The sequence below is a fragment of the Suncus etruscus genome, chromosome 7 (genome assembly GCF_024139225.1).
Source record: "Suncus etruscus isolate mSunEtr1 chromosome 7, mSunEtr1.pri.cur, whole genome shotgun sequence".
NCBI lineage: Eukaryota > Metazoa > Chordata > Mammalia > Eulipotyphla > Soricidae > Suncus > Suncus etruscus.
The window spans coordinates 15,141,567-15,153,682 of record NC_064854.1 but is presented as its reverse complement, the minus strand read 5'-3'; the positions used below and the strand labels follow the sequence as shown (position 1 = coordinate 15,153,682).

Sequence of the window (12,116 nt, the reverse complement as noted above, 5' to 3'; positions counted from 1 at the left end):
TATACACATATAAACCATAAGCACATATATGTACACACACGTTGTCTGGCTTTACTAGGGTATCTCTCAGACCCCACAGCTCAGAGCCTCTCACCCCAGCAGCCTCCATACCCCATCCTGCTGACAGCTGGCACCCAGGGGACGTGAGCACCAGCCATAGCAACACTTGGGTGACAGCATCGATACATGGGGCCAGGATGCCCTGTACCAGATCCTACTTAGAACATGACTCACCACGAGACGTGAATGGAGCTCTGGGGGATTTCAAACTCCTACTGAGGAAAATGTTCTTTTATTCTAATGGTTGTTCTGGCTGCTGGAAATTTCATGTGAGTAACCAGCAAGGACTGTTTCCATCTTTCCCGTACTGCCACCAACGGTGGCGAACTGCACATCTGTGTGGCCAGCTCAGTCAATTAAATAACCAGTGTAATTTTTTTTTAATGAGTCTCTTTTACTGGTGATTCAGAAACAGCCCCACATATGGTATAGTCTGGAAGTAATCCTCACTTCCTGTGTCCACATAGAACAGGGTCTCACTTCCTGATGGGAGCACAAGTCTTGATTCCTGTGGAGGTGGTGAAACTGGGTCTCATTTCTTGCAGAGATGGTGGAACAGGAACACACTTCCTGTTTCGATGGTGGAACTAGGTATCACTTCCTGTGTCAGTGGAGGAACTGGGTATCACTTCCTCTGTCGATGGTCAAACATGGTCTCACTTCCTGTGGAGATAATAGGTCAGGGATCTCACTGCACTAAGCAATTGATGTGCAAATGTTTCCTGAATCTTGGTTCAACTTGACTCACCTATGGTTCCTTCAACGATGAAGGAGGTGTGCTTTGTCTCAAGAGTTTGATTCCCTGGTTCTTTTTTTGTCCATCTCAACTGGAAAAAGAGAGGGAAAATTGTTAAAGCAACTTAAAGTCTTCTTTTTCCGATTTCACATGGAGACTTTTGGTTTTCCTTAACCCTTAGTAACCAAGCAAGCAAAGTAATGGTGGGTGAACATGAACCTGCTGGCACAGTGCTCTCTGCTCTTCCCTCAAAAATGCCTTGAAATGTGATAAAAAAAAATCCTGATACTGTTTTGTTTTCTAGCCATTCCTCTGGTTTTCAATTTTCCCTTTTGAATATTATTCTAGCTAAGTGAGTGCTCTTGTGGTAGGATCTGCTGTAGATGAAATTGAGCCGTGCTAAATCGATGAGCTACATCAGCTCCCCCAGAACAGGGATGTATGGAAAATGCACTCACTCCAGCAAGCAGGATAATTAGCATTACGTCATGTTTGAAATATATGCCTGTTCTACCACTCTAGTTTTCAAGAGGACTTAAGGTGCAGTGTGTTGAAATAATAGGTCTCCTCTTGTGCAGAACAATTCTTCACAGAGAGTTTCAGGCCCAGATCCCTCTTCACACGCCACTGGGATGTGTTGAAGAGTACATTCCTTTCTAGACGTGTCTTTGTTTTTCATCTGTGATTTGCTCACATCTATTTGGGGGGCAGTGGAGTGTGGTGCTGACCCAAACCTGGCAGTGCTTGGGGATCACTCCTTTAGGAACTCATGGGACCACACGTAGTGCCTGGGATTGAATCCCAGTCAACCACATGCAGGCAAACCCCTCCCTGCTATACTGTCTCTCCAGCCCTGTTCACGAACTGGATCTAGCATCTCTGAAGCAGGATGCGACTCCATACTGCCTCTAGACTAGGATCTTTTCTCACATATATACTTATTATTTGCATCATATTCTGGAAGAACTGTGTTTACAGACAAATTGTGCTGACAATTTCCCTGCAGTGCTTCCTCCGTGGAGTTACGGAGGATGTTAACATCTAACATTAATGGGAGATATTTGTTGCCATGGGCGAGCTAACATTATTGCATAATCATTATGTATAGTTTAAGATTCATTCCTGATGTTATGCAGCCTCAGAGAGCCGACAAAGGGGGTGTAACATAGGCCCTGATAGTCACATCACACCCCTGTCTTCTTTCTATTCATCCTACCAGCCTCCACCCCAGGCTACCACTGACCTATGTGCTGTTGTCACTTGCTGAGCAGGGTTGGAAGTAGGAGTGGGGTCTGTGCAGAGTAGGGTTGGGGCATCTATGTGGAGCAGGCTGTGGGGAACCTCTGTGGGGTGTCCTGGATGGGTTGGGAACACAAGATCAGTCCTTTTCTTCAGCCCCTTGCACTTGACCTCATTTCCCAGAGACTCTATCCTTGCCTTAGGGTGTTGTGCCCTCAGTCGGCCTCTCTCCTTAGGGGTTGGTGAGGGACCCCTCCTAATGTCAGCACTGCCTTTGCTTCCAGGCCTTGCTGGGCTCCCTCTGCCCTGCCTTGCCCTACCCAGATGGGAGTCAGTGCTGGCCACCACAACGTCCCTGTGTCCTCTGTCCCCTGCCCCCTTCTGGCACTTTCTCCTCCTGCTGCACTGAGCCTCCCTGGTTCTCCTGTGCTGCCTTAGAGACAAAACACTCACTTATTGCCTCTTCCCTCTCTGGCCACCTTCAGAAACCCAGGGTTGTCCTGCTGCTCCCTGCCCTGCCTGGCCCCCACTGCACTCTGAGCGGCTTCCCTGTTCCCTCACTGGCTCTCCCCTTGCTGAATCTTTCCAACCTTGCATGCAGGGATGTGAGGGATGAGGGGACTCCTCTCTCATGAGTCTGAGTCCCTCATGGTGACCCACTGTGGAAAGGGGTCCAGGGCTCCCCCCAGAATTTGGCATGTTGGCAGAGACCCTGGAGGTGAGCAGCTCCCAGGATAAAGTACTCCAGTGTGCTGCACTTCACCAATGACCATTTTCTCTCTCGGACCTCAGTGAGTCTCGGGGTGCCCTGTGAGCCATCCTGTTGTGGAGGACTGTACCCTGCCAGATGAGGAGCTGGACACTCAAGTGGGTGGCTCCTCCTCCTGGAAAAAAATGGGAGCAAAGCTGCTTTTTTAGCCCACAGATCGGGGAGTTTCTTAGACTTGGAGGAAACAAGGGCTCAGTCAGCCCAGCTATAGCTGAGCAGCAAGTGTCTTAAATATTGAGGCCTTATAGTCTCCTCTTCCCTAGAGACAGCAGCCATGACCTTAGTAGAGTGGACCGATGGGACACGGCCCCATATGTGTGTGCTAGGGACAATCCATGTGCAAGCACAAACTTTTTTCCCCAATTTCTTAGAAAAAAAAAGAAAGATTTAGATTAGATTCGACAGAAAACAGGCAAGATCCTGAGTACAGCTTGTTGGATGATTCACTCACTGTTCTAGGACACAGAAAGTTGGATGCACACATGCTGACCTCTGTGACGTTGGTCACACATAGCAGGGTCACTGTGGGAATCCACCTTTGCTCTGCATACAGCAACCCTGTCTCTCCAGGAGAGGACTGATCTCTGATGGTTTTGTTCTAACTTAGCATAAACTGTGTGGTTCTGAGATGTGGAGGGAGGATCAGCAGATTCTGAAGAGAGACTTGGAATCCCATTCCCCGTTTCCGCCTAGTGCCCTGTGATGTTGCAACCTGGTGACCCCTCTCCTAGCCGCTGTGTGAACTCTGTCCTTGTAGTATCCTGTCCTCGGTCACACCAGGACACGTAGCGGCCTCAAATCACACAGCACCTGCTAGACCTCCTCAGACCCCTGGGCTAGCTTCTGGCCACCCAGGAGTAAATAGGCAGAGAGCAGAGGTGGGGAGGCAGTGGTGAATTATGGAAATATACTGGCCACCCAACCATAACACATCGGAGAACAAAATCTCCACTTCCTAAACAATTCACCAAGGACCTGCTTCATTCCCCAATGCCCCTATGTCCTGAGGCAAAAGTACAGCCATCCGCATGGCCATCACATAAGATGGACAAGTAAGTATTTTGATATGATGCTGTTGGTGAGCCCATAAAGAGCGGTGTTGTTGTAGAGAGATCAGTGGCAGAGGTTGTGGGTCAGAGCTAGGTGCAGAGTGGGAAGGTATAGGGAACCCACTTCCAAGACTGGACTCAAGAATTTGGGCCCTGCCACATTCCTCAAGTTTCAGACATGAGCTCAAATCACATCAGGACAGATTAGCAACTGGTTTAGAATTCTAACGATGCTGAAGTCAAGGACTTAAGAAAACTGGAGAGCAACCTGCCTGTTGGCTTTTCTCAAAGAATCTGTGGCAATTTAGTCACATGGGGTTCTATTTTCTGTCATAAAATGGTTATGGATGTGCCTAGTAAAATTTTGCTAAATATTAAAGAAACAATGTTTTAGGAAACAAACATATTATTAAAATGCTAGTAGAAGTCTCCAAAACCCAGGAGCAAAATCCTTTGCTCCACTAAATAGATCTGCAGGGCAGTGAGGGTAAGATTGTTTTCAAATTGCTGTCCTCAAACTTTGCTTTTGGAACGAAAAGCCCAATTAGCATATTTCCCTTTATTTATCTCTGTTTTCTGGAGACCAGAGAATTGGGAATCTTGTAATAACAGGACTCACTCTGCAAATGGGGTCCCTCCAGGAAAGGCCCTTCACTCGCCCTTTTCCTTGCTCTAATGGCCGGTGTGAGGTTTCAGGTCCCCAGAGAGGCAACCATGAATTCCAGCCCAGGGCCCAGGGCCACCCACGCTGCTGCCACCAGCAATTACCAGAACTGGAAGCAGGGAGGGAGGGTGGGACCGGATGCCTGACTCAGCCTGCAGCCCCCCACCACTCACTTGGGGCTGTGACTCTCACTGTCACCTGCACCTTGGCACAGTCATGCCTTAAATGCTTGTCCCCAGCATGACACAGGCTCCTGGGCACTGGGCACCTTCAGACTGCCACCAGCATGGCATGCTGAGTCTGTCTGCCTTTTGCCTAATGGCAAGTGCAGACCAGAGATCATGCTAGTGTTCCAGGAGTCCAGGCTGACTTCAGTCAACCTGGGGTCCCCTTTAGGGGGTGGCCCCTGTTCTAGTATAGACATCAACCCCCTCCCACTGCCCTGTCACCACCAGCCACGGGTAGAGTCATCCCACAGCCCTGGCCCAAGCTGCCTGACACCATTTGAGAGCCACACATCTGCCCCTGCTTTCCCAGCTCTTGTTTCTCATCCTGATTCTCCCTCTGAGTGCTCCCAGTCACCCACTCCTCTCTCCTTTGTGCTCCCATCACTCATGCCCTCTCCCAAATGCTCCCACTTCCTTCCCTGCCCCCTCTGCCCTCCTGAAGACTATGCCTTTCCTGTTCTCTGGCTTCCTAGTCGAAGATTTGACAGTGAATCACACGGACAGGCCATCCTCCCTCCAGTGAACAGCCGCCAACTGTGGTTCCGTGGCTAGGAGAAGACTTCCCCCTGGCAGCAGGCAGGGCCGATGAGCATCCACCTCAGCAGTATAGACACAGCCTGGTGTTCAGCGGCCGCCACTGCAGCTTGAGGATGCAGCTTAGTGGGGTGTGATCCGGGGCCTCCACCAACGAGGGAAACTACTGAATCTAGCAATGGCACCACAGGAAAGACACTCCCCTGGCATGCGATTAACCCAGCTTCCACCTCTGGTTTCACCCATGGTCTCCTAGGCCCCACCAGGAGTGACTTCTGAGCACAGAAACATGAGTAAGCTCTGAGAACTGCTGGGTGTGGCCCAAAAGCAGAAACACAAAATTCTTTTCAATAAAAATTTAAGAACTGTGTGCTCAGAAGCTCCCCACATTCACCTTTAGATATGAGTTTGTATGTGTGTGTGCACCCAGGAACTCATGGATGGACATGTGTGTCAATGGAGCTCTGTGTCATGTATATACCGATCTATTCACATGTGTTTATGTGTACACAGAAACTCATGAATGGGCATGTGTGCTGATGGGCCCAAGTGCACATAATGCACCTGTTTATTTATGAGTTTGTGTGTGCATGCATAGGAAGTCTCAGTTGTGCATGTGCATGCCAGAGTCCATATGCATGCTTGTACACATGTGCATTTGGAGGGCTGTCTCCACTGTTCCCTGCTCTGCCTGGCAGCACTGCACAGCTCAGGACACGTTGCCACATCTCACTCCCTGCAGAGGTCCCGAGCACCTCTCTGGAGCCCCAGGAGCCACCTCACTTGCTGTGACCATGAGGAGACACCGTTGCGCGTCTGCTGGTTCCCATCACTCCGGAGAGGACCAGACGCACTCACAGCCTCACTCACAGGCACGTCAGGAGAGGGAAAGAACAAAGGGAAGATAATTGTCCTAATAGCAGAGCGAGAGCCTTTCACGCTCCGGACGCTGCTCTGCTCCACAGCCCAGAGCGAAGACGCCTCCACTGCCCTGATGGTCCCGTGTGCTGCTTAGACTCGGGTCTGTGTTCTTTGATGTGACTCATTCAGTGTGGGCACTATGGGCTCAGGTGAGAGAAGACATGACCAGCCATGCGTCTTCTCTGACGAAGGGTCCCCTGACAGCTCTGCTGGGTGACTTGGGGTGACTGCTCTACGTTTCTGGAGTTTCCTTCTGCCTGTGGCTTTAAGGGTCCCAGAAGGAGACAAGGTGGCAGCAGCCAGCTCCTGGTCAAGTCCAGCAAAGCCACCATTCCGCAGAGCAGGGGTCGGGACTGGGCAGGTAGCTGCATCCTCACCAGAGTCCTGGCCTGACTGGACATTCTCTTTGTTTGTTTTGTTTGCTTGTTTTTGGTTTTTGGGCCACACCTAGTAACGCTCAACGGTTACTCCTGGCTCTTTACTCAGAAATCGCTCCTGGCTTGGAGTACCATATGGGACACCAGGGGATCGAACTGCAGTCCGTCCTGGGTTAGTGAGTGCAAGGCAAATGCCCTACCTCTTGCACCACACCGTTCCGGCCCCCCAAATGGACTTTCTTACAAGGATGTGGTGAGATTCAGGGACCTTCACCCACTTAGATGCAACAACTCCTGCTTACTGCCTGGGCCATAGCAAGCTCAGGAAGTCAAGGCTGCATCAGCCCACGCGACTGTGCGCATGTGTCTCACATGTGTGGGGTCACAGCTGTGTGTGTCATGTGGAGGGGTCACAGCTGTGTGTGTCTCGTGTGTGTAGGGTCACAACTATGTGTGACTTACATGAGGTCATAGCTGTATGAGTCTTATACACGTGTGTGTTGGGTCACAGCTGCACAGGCATGTCAGGCATGTGAAGTGATACTGGGTCTGTGGAGAGCCCCACTGGAGAAGCTGCTGCCCTCCACACTGTGCCCTCCTTAGCTGCTCCAAATTCCTTCCTGTGTCACTTACTCTCACCCCCTGAGGCCCAGTCAGTGTCCATGCCCCTCCCCAGTGCTGAGCTCAACAAAGTGGCTGTGCCCCATCTCGCTCCCAATGATGGGGGACACACCCTGGGGGTGCAGGCTCCGGGGACTGGAACCCAGCCTGGGCCCCTCTCAGGCTCCTCTGCGGCACTCTAGCCCTAGCAACATGGGCAAGACCAAGGGAATGACTCTGCGGGAGCACGGCTGAATAAAGTGAGGCTCCTGCTTCCACAGCTTCCCTCTCCACTTCTACCTCCTCCCAGGCCACATGGCCGAAGATGCCTCCACCCCACATCCAAGCTCACCAGAACAGACAACCCACCCATTAGACCAGACCAGCAGGTCACAGGGACATGGGGGCAGGTGGACTCCGGGCTCAGCTGGTTCCCAGCAGGGCAGGCATGTGCTGGGCAACTACCCTGGTCACAGCCCTCTGGGTTAGCACATAGGCAGCCTTGGTGCGTGGACCTGGGAGGTCAACATCCTGGGAGGTGCATGGCACTGGGCTGAACCCCTTCAGCTGCCTGGCCTAGTCTGCCCTAAGCCGGGCAGCAGATCTGAGGAGACCACAGGCCAGAACCATTCGTATATTCTTTTCCTCCCCGCCCACATGTGCAGGACACAGCCTGGAACCTTGCGGTGAGAATCAGCTGTTTGTGGTTTAGATGAGGCTGGAATCCTCCTTCTCTTTGCATCTGAAGGTTTCAGCAGACCCTGGAAAATCACTCCAAACTCTTCCTGTCTGGGGCCCACCTCCTTACAAGCGTCCCTTTCTTGCATCCGAATGTTCGTGCAGCAACAAGACTCAGATGTGAGTCGATGTGAGTCCACTCGTGTCCGCTTTCACTGCTTCACAGACGAACGCAGCAGCCCTGAGGTCCCTCTCACTAAATCAGCTTTGATGTGACCACCGGCCTCTGTCGAGATGCTTCATTTCCACAGCAGAGGAGTGAAGTGGAGGAGGGTGCAAAACAAAACTGGCAGAGCCACAGACAAAGGGTGTGAGACCAGCCCCCAGAGGCGCAGAAAAGGGGTCCCTACCAGCTTTGAGGAGCAGTGCCCTGAAAGAACAGGGTGAGCACTAGACTCAGAGGAAAGGTGGCATCTCTCTAGGGCTAAGCCTTTGCTGCCTCTGCTCAGCTCTGTCTGCAGCAGGGCCAGGACCCTCACCCTGGACGTCAAGCCTGGCCCCTCCTGCCCGCTGCCCCTCCCTGTCCTGGCCGTCTGAGCTGAGTTTGCAGGCTGGAAAGGGCTGGTGGCGCTGATGTCAGAGGCAGCAGGCCGCTGCGATTGGATCTAATTAGACTTTGCAGCAGCAAATAGACAAGCTCCCTGCGTGATTGGCTTCAAAGTGGCTGGTGCCAAACAACTAGCAGAAGCGCAAAGTGAAAGCTGAGCGTCTGGAGCCCAGATCCACGGGGCCGGGCGCCTGCCCTGAGGAGGAGGAGGAGAAGGAGGAGGAAGAAGAGGAAGGAGAGGAAAAGGAGGAGGAGGCCTGCCAGCTAGTACACCTGCGTCTGGCTTCCTCCTGCCCCAGCCCAGCTGGGCGAGGCGGGAGGGAGCAGAGCCAGCACCCCTGAAAGTGAGCCTCCCGCGCTTCCAGCAGAAGCATCTGGAGCGGAGAAGGACCAGCCAGCCGCTCTTGCTCCTCCTTGCAGACCCCACAGCTCAGGCTCTGACATGGCAGCTGTCTTGGGGAGCAGCCGAGGGGCCGGAGGGCTCAGCGGTCAGTTCAGGTGCAAGTCCAAGAGGCGACGGCGAAGGAGGTCCAAGAGGAAAGGTAAGACCAGACACAGCTCCCGCTCTCTCTTCTCTCTCTCTTTCTCTCTCTCATGCGTTCGCCTGCTGGCTCTCCCACTCGCTCGCTTGCTCTCTCTCTCTCTGCTCTGCAAGACTCCGTCCTGAGTTCTGAGTCCTTTGTAAAGGGCCAGGGGGGCTTTGGGGAGAAGAGAGGGGTAAGCACGGAGCAGCCCAGCCTAGCGGCTCTGTCCCCTGCCTGGAGCAGGACGCTGACCAGGGCAGGACCGTGGCTCACACCCCTGAGCTGCGTCCCTGCAAAGCCGAAGCCAGAGCCCCAGAGCCCGACAGCCTTTTATTTATTTTTTTTTTTTTTGCAAATTGTCGGGAGAAGGAGCTTCGGAACCTTGCATTGGCCCCGAACTGGCCCACAGTTTCTATCAGTGTGGTTTTGGGAGGCCAGTCAGGGAAGTCGGGAATTGGGTGGGGGGACCAGGCGCACAGTCCGGAATTGGGAGACACGGTGCACACAAGAGCACAGGGACTGAAGCCCGCTTGTGGGGAGGTAGCTGGCAGCAATGCCAGAGAGGTCACCGCTGACCCTGCCCTGCCCTTACCTGCCCAGCTGCTCCCACTGACCGTCCCAGGCCAGCCGAACCCGCAGCACAGAAAACGCCGCCGGAGCTGAGCCGGCAAGTGCTGGGCGCCAGCTGGGGCAGGAATCAGCAGGAGAAAGTTCACGGCTCGCTGCTGCTGCTGCTGCTGTTTGTTTGCAGCGTGCGGGTTCCGGTTCTGTCTTCAGTGATGAGCAGCAGGAGACAGGCCAGGCCGGCTGGGTCTGTTCCCCCTGCTCCTGAGGCTGGGGCAAGCATGCCCAGGGCTTCTGTGTGCCCATCCCAGGCTCTTCTTCTGCCCCCTTCAAACCCCCAGCACCTCTGAGTTTCCCCCATGCCTGTCACCCCATCAGTCAGGAGACCCAGCACCTGCCCCCCTCCCACTGCCCAGCAGGATCCCCTGCGTGCTGAAAACTTCTGGGAGGGGTGTCTGTGCCCTGTCGCGGTGTCACCCACTGTTCTGTCATTCTCCTTTCTGTGGCTCTTGCTGTTAAACCGTGCGCGCTGCTCTCCGAACATTTTCTTCAGAAGCGGAGTGTGCGTGTTCCAGAAATAATAGTGACAAAAGTGCTGTTGGCCTTGGAGAGTCACTGACCTGTATCATGAATCAAACTTTTAAAAAAAGAGGGGAAAGGTAGCATGATCTGGTAGACTCCAGGTATTCGTGTTTCTCCATATAGTTAAAGTGCAAAGAAGGGTTTGGAATAATATTTCACCGTAGCTCACCTACCAACTGAGAAAAGCATCCGAGGCCTCCTCCAGACCCCTTTCTTCGCTTTCATGTGCCAGGAATGAGGCTCACAGGCATGTGGCTTGGGCGGGAAATGGAGGCTGTGGAAGGGGTCTTCGCTCGCTTGCTGTAGGCTGTGGTAATTCGTGGACCGGGCTCTGCCCTGAATGTACCTCTTCCCTTCACATCCAGACCAGATGACGCCAGGCTGCCCAGGGCTAGGTCCTGAGGTGGCAGAGCTGCATGGATATTGTCAGAGCCCCAGGACACCTGGGGGGTCAACATCCACCTTGTAGGGAGGCATATGATGGAGATGTGGCAGGCAGACATAAGCTCAGACCCTCTGAATGCAATTCCTGGTTCTTTCCAGGGTTTGTTTTCTTCTGGAACCAAACAGAATGGCAAATTAAAATAGGGATCCTATGCTGTGAGCCCTTGAGATCTACTGCCATGAGCCCCTGAGATCTAGTACCATAAGCCCCTAAGATCCAGTGTCATGAGCCCCTGAAATCCAGTGTCATGGGCCCCAAGATCTAGTGGTGTAAGCCCCTGGGATCCAGTGCTGTAAACCCTCAAGATCCAGTGCTGTGAGCCTCCAAATCCAATACTGTGATCCCAGCCTCTATGGCAGGCTAGACTGGTCTTAGCTTTGTTTTCCCTCTGCTGGGATATATGCGTCCCCCTCAGTGGTATCCATGTGGTATCCAAGGTGGTCTGGGAGCTGAGTCTGGGTACCTGCCCCACCAGCCTCTGAGGGTGAGCTCTCAGAGCCATGGACAGAACAGCTACAGCCAGCAGGAACTTCTGCCCTTCCTGCCTGTCGCTCCTGAGAGGACTCCTGTGACAGGACCCCTGACAGAACCCGTGACAGGACCTCCGACAGAACCCCTGACAAGACCTCATGGCAGGACCATGATGACAGACCCCTGTGACATGACCCCTCACCGACTCCTTGCTAACTTCTGCACTATCTCCATAGTCTGTGGACCTGGGTCCACTCGTCTTTGCCCAGATTCTGGGACCTGAATGTGAACAAGTAGCCAGGGTGCAGGGTTTGTGGTTTCTGTGCTCATCCTAAGTGCACATTCTCAGAAACCGGCGGACCATATTCCTTTTCTGTACGTAGGAGAAGGGGCCTGAGCCGACCTGAGAGAAATCAGGGAAATGCTGTTTGGGAGGCACCTGATTTGTGCCACACAGTTTGGGTGCATTCTAAGAAACCCACCAGGTCCTGGTCCTGATGCTCTTTCACTCTGAGACTCTCAGGAAATCAGGGAGCACTCATGGCTCAAGGAAACCGCTTCCCTTCCTACTCTATGGACTGTGTGAATAAGCGAGCCTGGAGCAGGATGGGGCACAGAAAACTGTAGGACCTGTCAAGGTGCTTCCTTGTGTCCTCCAGCCAGTACAGCTAGTGCAGGGAAGGGCCCCATGGGTGGCTCCAACCTCTGACCCGAAGAACAGATCAAGTGAGGGGGTGTCATTCCTGTGCCCCTAATTGCTACCAGTTTTGTCTACCACACATTTGGTTCTCTTTTGTGAGGGTAGCTGTCCTGAAGGCAGCTCTGTGGAGCACGAAACACATTTCCCGGGCAAATATTTGCGCTGCCATCTATGGTGCAGGCAGCAGAGGAACCTTCCTGGGGATGCTACTGAGAATATGCGGCACCCCAGCACCCCCGGGTGCAACTATGAAAGGCGCCTTTCAGCAAGTTCCTGCTGGCCAAGCTGTGCGGAGTGTGCCTGGACACCCTTCCTTTCCAGGTCCCGGGCACATGGAGCAACACTGCTTCTCTCTCTCTCTCTCTCTTT

General features: G+C 53.1%; 1 protein-coding gene across 1 annotated transcript in view; it reads left to right on the top strand.

Annotated features, from left to right (window-relative positions):
* The first annotated feature begins 8,590 nt into the window (after window positions 1-8,590).
* The window catches only part of ADARB2 (adenosine deaminase RNA specific B2 (inactive)), a 125,244-nt gene continuing 121,718 nt past the window's right edge, over window positions 8,591-12,116 (top strand). The window contains exon 1 of the mRNA XM_049776232.1: window positions 8,591-9,003. Coding sequence (XP_049632189.1) covers window positions 8,904-9,003 — 100 coding nt within the window. The 5' untranslated portion in view covers window positions 8,591-8,903. The remainder of the gene's footprint in view (window positions 9,004-12,116) is intronic.